The sequence below is a fragment of the Ceratotherium simum genome, chromosome 16 (assembly GCF_057802395.1).
Source record: "Ceratotherium simum simum isolate JZ-2026a chromosome 16, ASM5780239v1, whole genome shotgun sequence".
In the NCBI taxonomy this organism is placed as follows: domain Eukaryota; kingdom Metazoa; phylum Chordata; class Mammalia; order Perissodactyla; family Rhinocerotidae; genus Ceratotherium; species Ceratotherium simum.
Window position 1 is genome coordinate 58,332,871 of NC_141915.1, and position 20,825 is coordinate 58,353,695.

At 46.8% G+C, this 20,825-nt stretch overlaps 1 protein-coding gene across 1 annotated transcript in view; it reads left to right on the forward strand.

Annotated features, from left to right (window-relative positions):
• AFMID (arylformamidase) overlaps positions 1-19,795 on the forward strand; it is a 21,586-nt gene extending 1,791 nt beyond the window's left edge. The window contains 10 exon segments of the mRNA XM_087441699.1: positions 1,719-1,809; positions 14,485-14,589; positions 14,673-14,721; positions 15,806-15,899; positions 15,902-16,059; positions 16,252-16,349; positions 16,646-16,724; positions 16,844-16,985; positions 17,194-17,298; positions 19,296-19,795. Coding sequence (XP_087297825.1) covers positions 1,719-1,809; positions 14,485-14,589; positions 14,673-14,721; positions 15,806-15,899; positions 15,902-16,059; positions 16,252-16,349; positions 16,646-16,724; positions 16,844-16,985; positions 17,194-17,298; positions 19,296-19,328 — 954 coding nt within the window. The 3' untranslated portion in view covers positions 19,329-19,795.
• Positions 19,796-20,825: the final 1,030 nt, after the last annotated feature.

A 20,825-nucleotide genomic window follows, 5' to 3' on the forward strand; every position in this document is an offset into this window, starting at 1 on the left:
TAGCTCAGAGATCAGATGGGAGTTCTAGGAAGGAAGCTTAGAAGCCGTCTAGACCACTCACTCCTGTCGGCGCTGTTGAGCGCCTGCTGGGTGCCAGCTCCTGAAAGCTTCAGCACCGTGATCCATTTTACTTCTCGCCACAGGCAGGCTTTTGTTAGCCTGGTTTTACGGGTAGAGAAAATTGAAGCTCTGGCTATGATAATCTCCATAAGCCCAAAGGAGGTTGAGGCCAAAGTTCTTGATGTTAATCTCAGGTTATGCAATGAGTATGGAGAATGTGCCAGATGGTGAAGGATGCAGAAAGGCTGGTATTATTTATTTAGGGGTGGTTGTGAAGTTAGAAACAACATATGCAAAGCAGTTGTTATGATTATCATTCAATTATAATTTCCTGACTAGTTTTCCTGCATTTTAGGCAGTAGTTCTTTTTCTGGTCGTGGACACATCTGAGAATCTGCTGAAAGTTATGGATACTGCCCCCAAGAAATCCCATTCTCTTTCTGTCTGTCTCTGTCACACACATGCAGACACACACACACAAACACACACGCCTACAATATCAGAGGACTCTCAGAAAGCTATTCCGTTATGAATATCATAAATAATAGCAATAAAGATGACGACAGCAGTCACAGAGCATGCTAAGTATGGCTGTAAACATCCTCCAGGAATAACATTTACAGGTACAGATTAAACAGATCCAAAGACCCCTGGCCAAGAACCGTGTTCAATGGGAGGAGGAGGTAATCACTCAAATCACTCAAATCACATTTGAGTGATTAGCTTTACTGCATTTACATGCCTGATATCACTCAAATCACTCAAATCACATTTGAGTGATTAGCTTTACTGCATTTACATGCCTGATTCTTTTAACACTGTGAGGCCGCTGTTGTTATTATAGAGATGAGGGAGCTGAGACTCAGAGACTGTAGTAAATTGCCCAGAGTAAAACAGCCTGTAAGTGATGCAGCTTGGATGGCACTCAGCCCACCTGACTCCAGAGCCCACGACCTCTCCATGAGGACACCCTCTCTTCAGATCTCCCAGTTCAGCCTTCACCTGTCCTCCTGTGCCTTTGAGCCCTTTCTCCAAAACCTGGTTCCTTGTTACTTTCTGCAAACATCTTAGCATGACACCTGAGACCCTCCGTCCTCCAGCCCCAGCTTCCTAGGCTCACCTCTGTGTTTCAGCAGTCTGCCCGATCAGCATTTCCAAACTGGCCTTTGATTCCTTCCCCCTTGCCTCTGAGCCATTGATTGTGCTGTGTCCTCCTGCAGTCAGAATCGTACACTCTTAGGGAAGATCAGCTCTGTGTCTCTTTCTCTGCAGTGGCCACCCTGCTCCCTGGCACCCTGGTCTTAGCTGCTGCAGGAGTGGTGCCCATAGTGGCAGTAACCGGGATGCATTTATGGGACCTCATCTCCCTTTTAAGGCTGTCAGCTGGTTAAAGGCATGGCTGTCACTCTAGACCACGTATCTGAGAGCATCTGCGATGTTGTATCTGAAGCCCCTAATTAATTAGTGGGGGGAGAGTGGGAAGCGCGTTGCCAACCTGGAGACTGGAGGGACTTAAAGGAAGCTGAGGGCATCTGTGAGAGCCTGAGATATTGGGAGGGGGCTTCTCAAGGCGGAGAGGAGCATCCAGACATGCGGAGGGGTGGGCGCACACTCTGGAGAGCAAAGGTCTTATGGAAGCTTGTGTCTGTGTCCCACAGGAGCTGGAGACTCAGTACACCCCCAGCAGCTGGGTCATCCGACGGGGAGCAGAGGAGACCCTGAGGACCTACTCACAGATAGGAAATGAGGGTACCGGGGGACCTCTCGGTGGCTGCTTCGGGTGGACTTTAGCATGTGGTGGTGGTTCAGAAGGCTGGGGGAGGGAGGAGGAGCAGCCCTCCTGGGCAGTTCCCAAAGTCCAGGCCCTGCAGAAGCCGCGTCCACTCAGGGCCAGGTGCCCAGGGGCCCTCGCTGCAGGATGGCTGGAGGCAGGAAAGGCCCAGGCGACCATGCCCCACCTCCCCTCCTGCTCAGCCAAGCTGGCCGAGGCCCTTAAGGCCACATGTCACGGTGGCACAGGGAGGGGTGGTGAAAACAGTGAGGCCTCCCACTTGGCTGCTGAACATGGGATGTTGTTGCTATTTATAAAAAGCAAAGAATCCTTTTTTTTTTCTTTAAAGAAATCAGGGCTTGGGAACCTGTAAGCTATGAAGTCTCAAGGTTAATTCCCATCCCTGCCCTGTGCCTCCGGAGTGCTGTACCGTGATTTTAACACTCAGTGAAGCGTTTGTGCCAGACTGCTGAAGCAGCTCCATGGAGGAAGTGTGGGGGAGGAGGAAGCCAGCCTCTCCGCTCAGTAAGAAAATTGGATGGTGGCAAACGCTTTATTTCAGCAGACTGAACAGGGCTCCCAGGGTTGGTGGTTCTCTAAACTGACATAACTTAGCAAGAGGAACAAGTTGGTGGAGGTTTATTCCAGCACATTCCAGCACCCTCCCTGTCCCGATAGATGTGGGGTGGAGCTGTTTCCTGGGCTCTTCAGAGTCCCCTGCTGTGCCCAGCTCTGTGCCAAATCCATCTTTATTTGCTCAATAAATATTTGAGTGCAGTGAAACCTACATGAGCTTGTAGAAACCTGTTTGTCCATCTTAATCGTCTTGAGGGAGAAAAGGGCAGACCCCACTGAGAAAGGGAGTCACTTGTAAGAAGCGCAAGCTAAGAAGAACATGCTGCCTGGTGCCCTCAGGGCCTCTCTTTGGTAAGCCCTCTTCATAAGCCTTGTGGACAGCTTTAAGTTCACACTCCACCTCCCTTCCTTTCGTCAATGCTCCAGCTGGCCCAGAGCTGCTGCACGTGCAACTGACCCCTTTCACAGATGGAAAACAAGAGCCCCATAACAGGGGGCAGTAGGGCCGGGCGAGTGAGCAGAGCCACACACGTGCAAGGTTGGAGCCTGTCTCTGTTTAAAATGTTGACACTTTGTTCCTCATGGACTTTTTGGTATTAATTTTGATTTTTCTAAAAAAATATTGCATTTCAATATTATTTATCTTTGTATTGGTCAGTTTGGGCTGCCATAACAAAATGCCATAGACTGGGTGGTTTGAACAATAGGAATCTATTTCTCACTGTTCTGGAATCTGAGAAGTCTAAAATCAAGGTGCCAGCCAATTTGGTTCCCTGGTGAGGGTCCTCTTCCTGGCTTGCAGACAGCTGCCTTCTCCCTGTGTCCTCACCTGGCAGAGAGAGAGCTCTGGTGTCTCTTCCTCTTCTTCTAAGGCCACTAATCCCATCACAGAGGCTCCACCCTCATGACCTCATCTAAGCCTAATCACCTCCCAAAGGCCCCACTTCCAAATACCATCACATTAGGGGTTAGGGCTTCAACATATGGATTTTGGGGGGACGCAAATGTTCAGCCCATACAATCTTCATTACTGAGTTTTTTGGTGTGCACCCCCCCACCCCGTGTTGTGCCCAAACTCAGCTCACCCTAGTCCAGTCTCTGCTTCATGAGGCTGCCTTACCCAAGCTCACGCAGCTAGTACGGTCGCAACTTCCTGGAGCTAAGCTTCCAGGAAAGAGTGGAGCAGGCTGACAGGGGTGATGGCAGTCAGGTGGTCAGTGAGTGCCCACCAGCCAGCCTCTCCTGGCGCAGTGCCCCCGACCTCATCAGTGCTGCCTGTGGACTTGGAGCTTGCCTCGATGGAATCAAACTCACAGGAGGCAGCAAAGGAGTGTAAGGTGGAAATAATGAAAAAGCCTCCTGCCAACCCAGAAACCTCTCCACAAAGGTAGAAGAGAAAGAAAACATGTTTTATTATTGAGCTAAATCAAACTGCGATGTGCATCACAGGCAAGCTGCTAAGGAGACGAGCTAAAGGAAACCAGAAAGGAATCTCACCCTTTTATGTAGCCAGGCAGATACCCCCCATTGCAGACCTGTTCTCAAGATCAATGACGCCTGTCCTCAAGCAAGGGGACCTGACAGCACCATGTGCCACACTAGTCCATCCTAAATCCACCTGGTAATTAGGGTGGCCGTCTGTGTTTGCAAATTGCCTTTACCCAGAGGAAAAAGAAAACTTCCCATATCTTATGACGAGAGGTGGTTTGGTGTCTGCAGAAGTTAGCCAGGTGCCTGCATTCCTCCCACAGGATGGTAATGGTGAGGCAGCAATGGTGTGTGTGTGTGTGTTTGAGTTCACGGATGGGATAGGACGGGACACAGGTAGGGGGGTGAACCACGGGGTTGCTATCTTCCTTGATGATTACATTTCAAAGAGATCGCTCCCAGGTCCTTGAGAAAAACATTCCTAGGTTGTAAAAGTGGCTGGAGACTCATGTAGCTTTTAAAAATATTTACAAACATCTCAAAGGTGTGGAGAAAGGATTTGCAACTGTAAGTTCCCTGAAATAAAATGCTCTAACAAGAGGGAGAGAGGTAGACTTTTTTCCTTTTTTGCACCAGGGAGAATGAATTTTTTTTTTTTTTTGATTTGTATTCATCCTTACAGCGTCAACCTATTAACTTGCAATGTTCTCTTCTTTTTTTTCTTTTGTGAGGAAGATCAGCCCTGAGCTAACATCCATGCTAATCCTCCTCTTTTTGCTGAGGAAGACCAGCTCTGAGCTAACATCTATTGCCAATCCTCCTCCTTTTTTTTACCCCCAAAGCCCCAGTAGATAGTTGTGTGTCATAGTTGCACATCCTTCTAGTTGCTGTATGTGGGACGCTGCCTCAGCATTGCCGGAGAAGTGGTGTATCGGTGCGCGCTGGGAATCCAAACCCGGGCCGCCAGTATCGGAGAGCGCGCACTTAACCGCTAAGTCATGGCGCTGGCCTGCAATGTTCTCTTCTAATGAGCAGATCACTTTTATCTGCCATCAAGGCCTGGCCTCCTTTAGGCTGGGCACAACAGACTGCTGGGTGAGCATAGGCAGACAGCAGAGTGAGGCTGGCAGAGGGAGGTTTTAAGAACGATTTCCTCTACCAGTAGTTTTTAAACTTGTTTTAACAAGATTCTTTCTTTCTTTTTTTTTTTTGAGGAAGATTGGCCCTAAGCTAACATCCATTGTCAATCTTCTTCTTTTTGCTTGAGGAAGATTGACCCTGAGCTAACATCTATGCCCATCGTCCTCTATTTTGTATGTGGGATGCTACCACATCGTGGCTTGATGAGCGGTGTGTAGGTCCCCTCCCAGGATCCAGCCTGCGAACCCCAGGCCCCCAAAGCAGAGCACGCAAACTTAACCACTACGCCACCAGGCCGTAAATACATTGTACAATAAACTAAATTAGATACATATACACATATGTATGTATATATATGTATGTATATATGGAGGTTTATGTATATATGAGAGGTATGTATGTGTGTATATATATATATACACACACACATAGGTATGCATATATGCATGTGTATACGGAGGTTTATGTGTATATGAGAGATATGTATGTGTATATGTATATATACACACATACACAGGTATGCATATATGTATGTATATATGGAGGTTTATGTATATATGAGAGGTATGTATGTGTGTATATATATATATATACACACACACATAGGTATGCATATATGCATGTGTATATGGAGGTTTATGTGTATATGAGAGGTATGTATGTGTATATGTATATATACACACATACACAGGTATGCATATATGTATGTATATATGGAGGTTTATGTATATATGAGAGGTATGTATGTGTATATATATATACACACACACACATAGGTATGCATATATGTATGTATATATGGCGGTTTATGTATATATGAGAGGTATGTATGTGTGTATATATATATATATATACACACACACACACACACAGGTATGCATATATGTATGTATATATGGAGGTTTATGTGTATATGAGAGGTATGTATGTGTATATATATACATACACACATAGGTATGCATACATGTATGTATGTGTAGAGGTTTATGTGTATATGAGAGGTATGTATGTGTATATATACACATACACACATAGGTATGCATACATGTATGTATATGTAGAGGTTTATGTGTATATGAGAGGTATGTATGTGTATATATATATACACACACACACAGGTATGCATACATGTATGTATATATGGAGGTTTATGTGTATATGAGGTATGTACGTGTATATATATACACACACACACATAGGTATGCATGCATGTATGTATATATGGAGGTTTATATGTATATGAGAGGTATGTATGTGTATATATATATACACACACACACACATAGGTATGCATATATGCATGTATATATGGAGGTTATGTGTATATGAGAGGTATGTATGTGTATATATATATATATACACACACATAGGTATGCGTATATGCATGTATATATGGAGGTTATGTGTATATGAGAGGTATGTATGTGTGTATATATACACACACACATAGGTATGCGTATATGCATGTATATATGGAGGTTTATGTGTGTGTATATATATAACTGCAGTTGGGGCGGCCCTGCCTTTGCAGCTTCCAGCACCTCACCTAAACCCAAGTTCTGGTGCAGATCCAAACTCTCAGTCCCCAAACCCAGCCTCCCCCCAGGAGGACCAATCACCAGCGAGGTGGGTGGGGCCCTGTGATTGACAGCCTCTGCTACTGAGATGGTCTTGGAGGGCCCCTCCTGCCTTCAAGGGAGGGGCTTTTTCCTCTCCACCAGAAAAACGTAAGAAACAAAACAAAAGCACACAAATTACAAGCCCCAGTTTTGTTTTATTGTGGTAAAATACACATAACATAAAATTTACCACTTTAACCATTTTAAAGTATACAATTCAGTACATTTACAATGTTGTGTAACCATCACCTCTATCTATTTCCAAAACACTCTCATCCCCCCAGGAGGAAACCCCCTACCTGTTAAGCAGTCACTCCCTATTGCTCCCTCCCCCAGCCCCTGGCAACCACTAACTGTTTCTATTTCTATTGATTTGCCTATTCTGGACATTTCATATAAATGGAGTCATGCATATGTGGCCTTTTGTGTCTGGCTTCTTCCTCTTTGCATAATGTTTTGGAGGTCCCTCCATGTTCTAGTATGTATCGGTACTTCATTCCTTTTTATGGCTGAATACTATTCCATTGTATGGACATATATTTTGTTTATCCATTCGTCTGTTGATGGACATTTGGGCTGTTTCCACCTTTTGACCATTGTGAATAGTGCTGCTATGAACATTCATTACAAGTTTTTTTTGAAAGCCCTAATTTCTTATTATTAAGTTCAACAGATAAAACCATTCTACCAACTTGCATATATTGCAAATGCTTACATCTTCCTTGTGTGCTTAGCTCTTCACGGACTCGCAGCAAACAGTGTAGGGCTCCTCTATCCACAGGCCACACTTTAAGTAGCCCTGCTCTACACCATCTGTAGTTGGCTATTTTTAGGTAATAATTGTTTTCTGATTACAAAAGGAGCATATGCTTACTGAAAAAGATTTTTAAGTGTAAAACTGTCAATAATTCTGCCACCCATTGTTAGCATTTTGGCGTGGCTTCTTCTAGTCTGTTTTTTTCTCCTGGGAGAAAGCATTCTGTGTTTATAATGTGCAATGCTGTTTTTAACAGCATAAACAGTATTAAAAATTCTTTCTAACCCAAAAGAATTGAAAATAGGTACTCAAACAAGTACATGTACACACATGCCCATAGCAGCATTACCCACAATCGCCAAAAGGGGGAAACAGCCCAAATGTCCAACAATGCAGGATGGATAAACGAAACGTGATACATCCGTACAATGGAATAGTATTCAGCCATGAAAAGGAATGAAGTAGTGATGCATACTAGACCATGGATGGACCTTGAAAACATTAAGCTGAGTGAAAGAAGCCAGGCACAAAAGGCCACATGATGTATGATTCCATTAATATGAAATGTCCAGAATAGGTAAATCCACAGAGACAGAAAGCAAATTGGTGGTTGCCAGGGGCTGGAGGTAGGGAGAATGGGGAGACATTAAAAGGGTAGGGGGTTTCCTTCTGGGGTGATGGAAATGTTCTGGAACTAGATAGAGGTGATGGTTGCACAACAGTTTGAATGTACTAAATGCCACTGACTTGTTCACTTTTAAATGGTTAATTTTATGTTATGTGAATTTCACCTCAATAAGTTATTTTTAAAAAGTCCTCCTAAACTCTTGAGTGCTCACACATGTAGCTGAATCTTTTGCCTCCCTCCCACTTCTCTCTCTTCTGTCCCTCTGCAAATCATCCTGCCCCAGGACAGACGGAGCTATGCTGGGTGCTCTGAGAAGAGGGAGCCTTGTCTTCTCTCCTGACCCCTCCACTTCCGCTCCTTCAGCCCCTGCTCCCCTGCTGGGGTCCTCTCCCTCCTGCTAAACTCGGTTTTTCTCTGACTTTGGTTCTCACGGATTTGGCTAAGAACTCACCATGGCTGAGCCCCAGAGCACACCCCCCGCCCTGGCTCCCCCGGCTTCTCTAGCTTGTCCACTGGTCCTGGCAGACACTCACTCCCTGTCTGGGTCCACTTTGGAGGGGTGGCCCTCCCTTTCGGGGGAGAGAAAGGAGATCCTTGAGGCAAAGAAGACGATGGCAAAACAAGAGCTCCTTGCTCCAGGACAGACTGGCGTCTCTGTTCAATGTCCCCTTTCAGCCCTCCATCGCCTCCCTGTCACTCTCTGTCCCCTCGTCCTGCCTCATTTTTTAAAAAAAATAGACTTTATTTTTTAGAGTAGTTTTAGGTTCACAGCAAAATTGAGGGGAGGATACAGAGATTTCCCGTATACCTTCTGCCCCGACACCTGCACAGCCTCCTCCATTAGCAATATTGCTCAGCAGAAAGGTACATTTTTTACCAAGGGTGAACCTACATTGACACATCATATCACCCAGAGTCCACAGTTTACACTAGGGTTCATCCTGGTGTTGTACATTCTGTGGGTTTGGACAAATGTGTAATGTCATTTATCCACATTACAGTATCATACGGAGTAGTTTCACTGCCCTAAAAATCCTCTGTGCTCTGTTTCCCCCCACCCCACCCCAACCCCTGGCAGTCACTGATCTTTTTACTGTCTTCATAGTTTTGCCTTTTCCAGAGTGTCATGTAGTTGGAATGATACGGTCTGTAGTTTTTTCAGATCCTATTTCATCTTAAAGCACATGTTACCCCCTGCCATCTTATTTATAAGTCCGTGTCTCCCTCGATAAAAGGTAAGCCACACGTGATTGGAATTTTTTCTTGTTTTGGTCACTGGTATATTCCAAATACTAGAGCAATGTGGGCACATGGTTGCTACTGACATATATATTTGTTTGCTGAATGAATTAAAAGACTGGGAGAAATTAGTTCTAAAAATAGATGGGTGCTGATGGGCCCCGGCCTTCTCTTAAATTGCTGCCACGGCGTATGATAAAACCCTTGGTCTTCAGCCTTCTGTGACTGTCTGCCGGATCTCCCTGCCCCACACTCGCATTAACTGCTAGGGGCTCTGGCCCCCCCCTCCCCTAATTGCTCCAAAACAATTCTCAGTTGGGTCCATGGACCTGGCTTCCCCAGGCTGGAGTTTCTCTCGATAAGAGTTTTGACACTTTGAGTTGTGACTAATAGAAACCCGATTTTTGCTTTATCAAAGAAGGAAGTTTGTCATAAGGTTTATTCTGGGTGTCTCGTCTTCCTGCCCTCCTGTCTTCCTGCCTTTGGGTTCAGGGACTGGAGGGCTGGCGGAATTCATACTCATTCTCTGTCCCTGCACCCAGCAGCCTGCCACTGACCACTGGTCCACCTCCTAGAGAGAGGCAGTTTCTCTTTCTCAGGGTCAGCTGAGTTTTTTAACATCTTAGGGAGGCTTGTGCATGATAATGAATATCTACAGCTGCTTGGTTTTAATTGCTCTTCTTAGAACATAAATTTCACAATCATCTTCCTAGTTTTGGCACAACATAAATCTAGTTGGTCCGTGTATACTTTAAGAACTCTTGTGCTAATTAAATTGCTACCTTTTGATGAACGCAGTCTGTTGATGAGCTTGTCAGGCACAAACATCTTCACACCGTGCTCGTGCCAAGAGCATTCCCTACAGATTCTTGCAGACAAGTGTCATAATGTATGTGCAGGGCTCTTCACGGCAGGGTTGTCTGTGACAGCCAAGCCCAGATGCCTCTCGGTAGAGGAGTGGTTCATCATCTACTGATCCATTCAACGAATATTTATTGGAGGCCTAATGTGTGCTGCCCACTCATCTATGTGCGTGGGATCTGTCTGTGAGCAAAGCAGACTGACCCCTGCCCTGTATCACTGTGATTCTTAGTGGGCGGGGCAGGATGAGAGACAATTAACATAAGGAATAAGTGGATGTCACAGTCGGTCAGAAGGGGCAAGTGCTGTGGGAGATACGGAGCGGGTGAAGGGGATGGCGGAGCGTGGGTGTTAGGGTGGTCAGGGCCAGCCCCTCGGAGAGGGTGGACAGGGGAGAGTTGATTTTGTAGAGCTCCAGAGCCTTTGGGGGCATGTGGGAGCTGTTAAGGACTGATCTTTGCGTGCCTCCCAAATTCAGAGGTTGAAGCCCTAACCCCTAGTGTGGCTGTATTTGGAGATGGGGCCTCTAAGGAAGTAATTAAGGTTAAATGAGGTCATAAAGGTAGGGTCCTGATCTGGTGGGAGTATTAGAAGAGATACCAGGGAGCTTGCCTCCCTAGAAAGGGAGAGAGCGCCATGCACAGGCACAGCAAGAAGGCGGCCGTCTGCCGCCCGAGGGAAGGGCCCTCGCCATACCGCAACCCTGCTGGCGCCTTGATCTTGAACTGTGAGAAATAAGCGTCGGTTGTTTAAGCCCCCCACTCTGTGGTGTGTTGTCATGGCAGCTCGAGCCGACTAAGACAGGAGCCCCGGCTGCATTTGAGCCTTGGAGCAATGGGGTGTGATGCCCGTTCTACCTGCCTCACACCTGTGGCTGTGGGGGGTCCTGTGGAAGCAGGAGAGCAGTGAGGGGCTGTCACCGCCTCCCAGGGGAGAAGTGCAGGGGGATCCAGGGTGGTCTCAGGGGGTGAGGAGGAGACTGGAGATTCTGAATAAGCAGGGGAGGGAGAGCCAAGAGAATGTCCTGATGACTCGACATGGTTTGTTTGGCCTAAGCAACTGGTGCCGCTGGTTAAATAGAGCCGTAGGATGGAATACCAAGTAACTGTTTCAAAGAGAAAAGAATGAGGAAGCTCTCTATGGACTGGTTGGGAAAGCTCTTCAAGAGATATTAAGTGAAACAGGTAGGGCAGAAATGTCTTTAATGTGCTGCCATTTGGGTTAAAGGGAGGGAGATTCTTTTTTTTTTTTTCTCCCCCAAAGCCCCAGTAGATAGTTGTATGTCATAGCCGCACATCCTTCTAGTTGCTGTATGTGGGATGTGGCCTCAGCATGGCCAGAGAAGCGGTGCGTCGGTGTGCGCCCGGGATCTGAACCTGGGCCGCCAGTAGCGGAGCGCACGCACTTAACCGCTAAGCCGCGGGGCCGGCCCGGGAGGGAGATTCTATATCCATATTAATAATGGTGGTCCCCTTGGCAGAGGTGGGGAACTAGGCAGATGGGGGGGGGGAGCATTTCACTGAAGAGCCTTTTGTGTATTTTTTTAACCATATAAACATATTATTTCTTTATAAGAAAAATTAATGGCATTCACTGTTTGTTTTTTTTCAGGGGAAGATTCGCCCTAAGCTAACATCTGTTGCCAATCTTCCTCCTTTTTCTTCCTTTTTTCCCCCATAGAGCCCCAGTACATAGTTGTGTATAGTTGTAAGTTCTTTTTGTTCTTCTGTGTGAGCCTCTGCCACAGCATGGCTACTAATAGACGAGTGGTGTGGTTCCGAGCCCGGTAACCCAACCCAGGTTGCCTAAGTGGAGTGCACCGCACTTTAACTGCTGGGTCCACTTATTTGTTAATTAACTCAGTTAGCTCATAACTTTCGCAAATTAAATTCCCCTAAACATTTACACACAGTTTACAAAATGTTTGTTTAATTTTTAAAAAACACTTCAGGGCTGGCCCGGTGGCTTAGTGGTTAAGTGGGCGCACTCCGCTACTGGCGGCCCGGGTTCGGATCCTGGGTGCGCACTGAAGCACTGCTTCTCCAGCCATGTTGAGGCCGCGTCCCACAGACAGCAACTAGAAGGATGTGCAACTATGACGTACAACTATCTACTGGGGCTTTGGGGGGAAAAAAAAAGGAGGAGGATTGGCAATAGATGTTAGCTCAGAGCCGGTCTTCCTCCTCAGCAAAAAGGGGAGGATTAGCATGGATGTTAGCTCAGGGCTGATCTTCCTCACAAAAAACAAACAAACAAACAAAAAAACCCCACTTCAAATTATAATCGCAAATGCAAAATATTTGAGTCGCTTCACAGAATCTCATGGTTCTAATTAATTAAAACTTATTCATGTAATAATAGATCGATTCTGTTAAGCATGCCCTGCAGAGTGGTCTGCGTCCAGCATGGCACGTGGACACACATGGAGCATGTTTTATTCTGGTCATTAGATCCTTACAGAAGTCACACATCAGGCTCTGAGCAGCTGGTCAGTGAAAGGTTTATGAGCTGGGAAGTCTCCCCTGACCCCTCCATGGGAAAGAGAGTGGGGACCCACAGCGTGCCATATCTCTCTCCTAAGAAGCCTCCCCCCGGCCTTGCCCCTCACTCCAAGGTCAGGGGGGCTGGTAGACGTGGTCAGTGATGGCAAAACTGGTTTTGGAGCCACTTTGCCTGTCCTGCAAAGGCAGCCTAGTCCCTGAATTTGGCACGTGGGAAGCTTGGCATCTACCATCATTTTTATTTCTCTTGGCCTTGAGTGGTCCAGCTGAAATGGAGACAGCCATTTTAACAGTTTTATGCACACTTGCATAAACACAATTTCTACAAACTATTCTACCTACCAAGTTTGCCTCTTCTGGAATTGCGGAATCACCCAACCCAGTGGAGCACTGTTTCTTTTTTGGGCACACGATGGCCACCAGGGTTGGGGACCTGGGGGCCTTCAGAGACGTGGATCCCAAGTTGCAGGTCTCTTGCCACAGGTCTTTGATATCAGAAAGGTTGCACTGATCATGCTATATGGTACTTGCAGCCTGTTTTTGCTCTTTATATCATGGGAAACTCTTCAGTTTTTCCTTTTTCATTAGTGCATTTTAGATCCAGTTTATGTGATCTTTGCCTATTCCAAGATCATGAAGATCTGTTTTCTTTTCTAAGAGTTTTGTTGTCTTCTCTTTCACATTTAGATCTGTGGTCCATCTGGAATTGATCTGGTATGGTGTGAGGTAGGGGTCAAGAAACTTCTTTTTCCATTTGGAGACTCAATTGACCCAGCACTGCTTATTGAAATCTTTATTCATTACATAATTTTCTTTTTCTTTTTTTTCACACAATTATTTTTAAATGCTTGCTATGTATCAGGTCGTGGGTTTACATGGGCAAAGCAAAGTCCTTGTCTTCACAGAGCTCATGTTCTAGTGAGGGTGCAGACAAACAGTAAACAAGGTGAAAAACATATCAAGGATGGATGAATGCTGGGATAAAAAATAAGTCAGAGAAAGAGGATATACTATAAAGTATATAACCAGTCTTCTATTACAGGTCACTTGGGCTGTGCCCAGTGTTTTGCTATTATAAATAGCATTACCGTGGGCATCTTTAAAACAAGTCCTTGGGAATATTTCTGACTATTTCCTTATAAGAAATGTATAGATAGGGACTAATGCATCAAGGAATATGATCTTCTTGGGCTTTGATACATATGTCCAAGTTGCCCTCCAGAAGAGCTTACCAGTTTACACTCTCTCCAGTGCCCAGTGTTGGAGGGAGCTAAGTTGCCTGGTTTTGGTGATTGTTAGGGGAGCATTTGGGGGCATTTTTTACTGCAGCATAAATATACGAGTCCACTCCCATCTCCACACCTCTGCCTGCAGTATTTATTTCTGTTGTAGTACCCTTCCTCCTTCCTCTAAACCCAAGTCCCAGCCAATTTTCGCATCACTCTGACCTCTCCCATCGTGGCACTCAATTATGTCTTCATACTGTTTCATTATCTATTTATTTCAAGGGAGTTGACATCTTGTGTTCCTAGATTACTTTTCCAAGTACTCGGAAAAGGTTATACTTCCCAGAGCGCATAGCGAAGTGTAACACACATAACAAGCATGTGATAAACTCGTGGTCAGATGGTGCCTGTCAGAACCGGGAGCTCACTTATCCATAGACGCCAGCAGGTAGTATTTGTCCCACTTGGATGAGACAGTCTGGTCTCCGCAACTACACACACGTGAAATGCTTCAGAACCCAGCACAGACTTTCCTGAGGACTTGGGGAGGCACCGACAGCTGGAGCTGACCCGTCAACCCACAGGGACTTTCAGCAAAAAGGTTTCTACTGGAAACAAAATCGAAATTGCTGCTGCCTGAGGTTGTGATGACACCCATTTGTTCCTTTCCTGCAACAGCCACCAAGAGGGCCCAGGCCACCAGGGGGAGCCTGCTGCACATCCCCTATGGACACAGGGAAGGAGAGAGACTGGACATCTACTTTCCTGAGGAAGAGTCTGAGGGTGAGCGGACAGGGCGGTGGTCCCTCAGCAGAGCGCGGCTGGACGCCCTGCTGCAGCCCATGCCTCCTCTGTTTCTCTTACAGCTTTGCCCTTCTTTGTGTTTTTTCATGGAGGATACTGGCAGAGTGGAAGGTGAGCCTGGGAATTTGGATGAATTGAGAAAAAGGAAGATGTTATCTTTCCCTGGGGTATTAGTTTCCTGTGGCTGCTGCAACATATTACACAAACGCGTGGCTTACAACAACAGAAATGTATTCTCTCTGGGTTCTGGAGGCCGGAGATCTGAGATCCAGGTGTTGGCAGGGCCCCGCTCCCTCCAAAGGCTCTCAGGGGGAACCCATTCTTGCCTCTTCCCGCTGCTGGTGGGTCTGTCTTCCTTGCCTTGTGGCCGCGTTACCTCAGTCTCAGCGTTCATCGTCACCTGGTCGTCTTTGTGTGTTGTCTATGTCTCCAATCTCCCTCTCCTTTCTCTAACAATGTCACCAGTCATTGCATTTAGGACCCATCCTAAATCCAGGATGATCTCATCTCCAGATTCTTAATTACATCTGCAAAGACCTTATTTCCAAATAAGGTCACATTCACAGGTACTGGGGGTTAGGATTTGCACGTCTCTTTTGGGAGGGCACTATTCTACCCACTGTACCTGGTGAGAAGCGTCTTCAGTCTACTCTGTAATCAAGGGGAAAGCCACAGTGACCCACTATCCCAGTTTTCTCGGGACTGAGGGATTTCCAGGATATGGGGCTTTCAGTGGTGAAAAAGAGAGAGTCCTGGGGAAACCGAGACAGCTGGCCACCCTGAGATGAGCAGAGAGGTATTCAGGATCTTCAAGGACTCTGTTTTCCCTAGGATCTTACTAAACAGTTGCCTGTTGTGGGATCCACACCCTTCAAGTATATTCGTCCTCATTTACTACACCTGTGCCCTTTGGCATGCGAAGCTTTCTACATGTCTGATCACCTTCAATTCTCAAACACAGCACCCTAAGAGAAGAAACATAATTTTCTCTGTTATACAGATGAGGAAACCAGGCTTAGAGGTTAAATAAAGTCCCCAGGGCCCCAAAGCTAGCATGTGATGTGGTAAGGACAGAGTCTACCTTCTTCCCCATACTGCACGGGGTCAAGGAGGGGCCATGCTGGGGGTGGACAGGACACAGAAGCAGTAGTGGCCACGTTGCCTCCAGTTGTCACGTCTTTGTCTCTTTCTGCAGTAAAGACTCATCAGCCTTCATGGTCAGCCCACTGACAGCCAAGGGAGTGGCCGTAGTGGTAGTGGCTTATGACATTGCCCCCAAAGGTAATGAGGGTGGTCTTGTAGGTTCGAAGGCTGGTGGGCTTTGGAGGGGAGAGAGCCCGCGATGGATCCTGACCCAGCTTGTACTCTCTGTGCAGGCACCCTGGACCAGATGGTAGACCAGGTGACCCAGAGCGTCGCCTTTGTCCAGAAGCGGTATCCGTGCAATGAGTGGGTATCACTGCAGGTTTTCCTTTTGTTGGACAACGCAGGGTGGGTGGCCAGTGGATTCAGCCCCTTGGATGCAGCCCAGCTGCCCCTTCTGGCCTGTGGAGCAGAAGGCAAATTGGGACTCCTTGATACTGGCCTGATGCTTTGGGGAAACTGAATTCAAGTGTGGCCCTCTGCTCTGACCCGTCCTAGGGGAATTTACCTGTGTGGACACTCAGCTGGGGCCCACCTGGCCGCCATGATGCTCCTGGCCAACTGGACCAAGCATGGAGTCACGCCCAACCTCAAAGGTTTCTGTGGGGACTGCAGCCTGGCCGGGCAGCCTTTACCCTCCCCTTGATGGGCCTGGGGGTCTGCACCAGCTGCTCAAAATCCCAAGAGGTGCGAGTGGCTTGACCTGGGGATGTTGAGCCCTGAGAGCTGGGCCTGCTTTGCTTCCTCTCCGCCCCTACCCTGGTCTTGTCCCTCTGACCCTGGAGGCTGGGCTGGCTCCATCCTGTCCCCACTGAGCCTGCTTCAGGCCTGGCCTGGTGGGGCATTGGTTCTACCTGAAGCCTGGCCCTGTGACTGTTCTTCACCTTCACAGGCTTTCTCCTGATAAGTGGCATCTACGACCTGGAGCCCATTGTGCACACCTCTCAGAACGCTGCTCTCCTCATGTCCGTGTGAGTCACTTGTCCCCCACCTCCTCCAGCTGGCCTGGAACCTGTGGGGGAAGGCTGGGGTGAAGCAAAGGCTTCTCTCTGTCCTGACCCTGCTCTCTGATGCCCACTGCCTGCACCAGGGAGGACGCTCAGAGGAACAGCCCCCAGCGGCACCTGGAGGTGGCCCTGACACAGCCTGTGGATCCAGCCTGCCACATCCTGGTGATTGTGGGCCAACATGACACCCCTGAATACCACCGACAGTCAAGGGAGTTTTATCAGGTACCCCCAGCACCCTGCTTTTGGCCAGAGGTCAAAGGTCATGCAATCTCATTTTCTTCCCCTGTGTTTTACCCAAATGGACCCCAAGACTGTCAGTCTTTCATTCAACAATTACTTAGTGAGCACCTGGCCTGTGCAGGCATGACGCGAGAGTCCCTGTCCTCTCCGGCAACCTCATGCTTCCTTTTCCCTTGTCTCTCCTACCCAGACTCTGCACCGAGGAGGGTGGAAAGCCTCGTTTGAAGAACTTGATGACGTGGATCACTTTGAGATCATTTGGAACCTAACCCAGAAGGACTATGTGCTCACCCAGGTGGGATGTGTCCCTTCACTGAAGATGCCGGGGATCCTGTTGTAGCCCCTACACATAGGAGAGGTGGGTAGGCGGGGAGCAGAGGAGCCACTCGGCTGGCTCTTGGGCATCCAGGAGGCTGCGGGACCTGACGATAGGGATCGAGTGCCGCACTTGCCTCCTATCCTTCACCTCCCTGATACAGCCCCAGGTGAGCCTCAGAGTCTGGTCCTGGGCACACAGGTGGGATCTGCAGGGGGCTGTGGTGCGGATGAGAGAGGCAGGGACAAGAAGTATTCGCCTGTCCGTGTGTAAGCACAAAAGCAAAAGCCAGCTCCATATGGGAAAGGATGGACAGATTTGATTGCATAAATGTTTATTATGATTTTAACATGGAAAAGCCTTTTATAAGTTAAAGGATAAATTGGGAAAAATATTTGCCACAGACCCGGTAGATAGAGTTACTACTTTTTTTCTCTTTTTCTCAGAAAGTGGGCACTCTGCTAGCTTCACTTTTTAATCAGCTGCCACCTCGGTGGGGCTTTTGTGGCATTTGGTTTTGATTCATGTAGTTAATATCCTTACTATATAAAGAGCACCTTCAAATCAATAAGAACAGTTCTTATTTCTCTTTAGGAACAGAAATAAATAGAAAAAATGGAAAAAAAGTAAGAAACAATTTAAAAAGAAATTTAAATCACCAGTAAACATGGGGGAAGATTAAACTGCATTAGTAATCGCGGAAATGTAACTGAAAATGACAGTCCTTTCCCACCTCTCCTTGGAAATGTTGTAATTATGCCCAGTGCTGGTGAAGAGGTGTTAAAAGGAGTCCTCTCCAGTTCTGCCAGTGGGAGCACATGTTGGCCCCACGTTTCAGGAGCACAGCCTAGCAAGATGGATCCAAACCCACTGACCCAGTAATTCTGCTGCTTGGAATTTGCCTCCAGGATAATCACAGAAACACACAAAGATAGTCTCTGCAGCTTTGTTAATGTCCAAACCTTAGAAACAACCTGAATGTTCAATGAGGTGAAATTATGATATAATTGGGTAATGAAACGAAGTTTGTGAAAATCAGTTAGGATGTGTCAAATTGATTTAGATGTGAGAGCAAAAACACAAGAAACAAGTGATCCAGTATTTTCCTGGTTTTAAATACACAGACAGCTAGACCCTTAGAGGCACATGTGTGTACATGAAAAAAACCATTCGCTAGGGATGTTACAAGTGCATTTTAAAAATTCATGTCCATATTTTCTACTACTAACATGTATTACTGTTTTTAACTGGGGAAAAAACAAACACCCATAAATGACATCCCTTAACAACCCAAGAAATAAATATTTTAGGTTTTGGGGGCCATGTGGTCTCTGACACCACTACTCAGCTCTGCCGCTGCAGCTCAAAAGCTGCACGGACAGCTCACAAACGAATGAACATGGCTGTGCTCCAAGAGCACTGTATTTATGGATGCTGAAATTTGAATTTTTACATGTCATGACAAGATATGCTTTTTTGATTTGTTTTCCAACCGTTTAAAAACGTATGGGCCGGCTCCGTGGCTTAGCGGTTGAGTGCGCGCGCTCTGATGCTGGCGGCCCGGGTTCGGCTCCCGGGCGCGACCCGAGGCACCACTTCTCCGTCCAACGCGAGCGAGTCCCACGTACAGCAACTAGAGGGATGTGAACCTATGACATGCAACTGTCTACTGGGGCTTTGGGGGGAAAAAAATGAATAAATAAAATCTAAAAAAAATAAATAAATAAAAATAAATAAATAAAAAAAAATAAAAACGTAAAGCCATCCTTAGCTCGTGGGTCATCCAAAAGCAGGCCTCGAGCCGGAGGTAAGTCTGCGTGTGGTTGGGAGACTTATTGGAACATTTCCAATGAGAGATGGGAGAGCGCTCATTTTAAGTGACATTTCTGTGATCGCTAATGCAGCCTGTTTCTTTAACCAAATTCCTCCCGAGAGGTCCTCATAAGAGCCTTCTGTATCTTTTCTTCCTGCTGCAGATGATTTTGAAAACCATCTTCCAGGAGTCCTGACAGACCTGCACCCTCGCTGGTGTGCACCCGATCGTGAAGCTTCTGCAAAGACCGTGACCGCTTCCCCTTCCCACCAGCCCTCGGCTTTCCCCCGCGCCCAAAGCACCTTCGTTTGTCCACCCGCCCCAGCAAGAGGCCATTCTTCTCACAGCCCTGGACACGAATGCAAATCTCCACGGCATTTCCTGGCCTGGATCGAGCAGGCTCCAGGGAAGGTCCAGCCCAGGTCAACGCTGTGTGATGCCCGAGCCTGCTGAGAGGGCGTGACAAAAATGACAGCTTCTGACCACACGTGGACTTACCTCTGGCTCGATGCCCATTTTTGTATGACCTACAAGTTAAGAATGTTTATGTTTATGTTTTTAAACAGTTGGAAAAAAATCAAAAAAGAATATTATTGCGTGACATGTAAAAATTACATAAAATTCAAATTTCAGCATCCATAAATAAAGTTTTATCGGAGCACAGCCACGTTCATTTGTTTACAAGTTGTCCGTGCTGGCTTTTGAGCTAGACCAGCAGAGTTGGGTAGTTGTGTCAGAGACAAATGACCCCCAGAACCTAAAATATCTACTCTCTGGCTCTTTACAGATACAGTTTGCCTACTCCTTTGTTACAGCTTCCAAACCAGTTTTTGTCCTGTCTGTTGCTTCACTTCTTTGTCTGCTCTGTCCTGGGCTCCACCTGACGTTTGGATCTGTCCCTGAAGGCCTCGGGGCTAACACCTTGACCGTGAAGACAATGACATCCACAGGTAGGACGTACTTCTGGCCTCTCCAGGGCTGTGTGCAGTTAATTCCCAAGGAGCCAGCTGTGTCCACCCACCTCCCTCCGCACCCCACCGCCCGTCTCCCTCGCTCTGAGTAGCCAGCAGTTCAAGAATGATTAATTATAGTAAAAATAGGAAATAGCCTAAATATTCATCAGTCGGGAATAAATACCTCTAAGCAGCCGACCACCATGTAGCCATTAGAAAGAGACCTATGTTTAGATCTCCAAGACATATTGTTACATGACAAAAAGCAAGATGCTCAATGACACGGTATAGGACCATCTCAATGACCTTACGTAACACTCACAAAACGACACGCGTGAGTGTGTGCACAGTGCGTGTGAATGCAGAGAAAAGGTTGTGGAGGATCCACACCTGATGCCTCTGCTCCTCCCTAGGGGGAGTGGAGTTGGGAACACATGGAGGGGTGTTGGCTTTATCTGGATTCTTTGAATCTTTTAGGATAAGAATGGAATGAGTATTTAAATGTACTGTGTAATTTGAAACATTAAAATATTCAAAAATCTTCAGGATGCAGGCAAGTGAGAATGACATTATAGATGTAACTTGAATCCATTCTAGAGTTTTAAAGGAAATGACCCACAAACTGTAGGACTTCATTTAATATTTGTAACAAATTCCTTGTGAGGCACCTCACAGCTGCTGGCGGGAAACCCATGTTGTCACCACACCTGGCTGAGAATTGCTCCCTTAGGTTGTGCCCT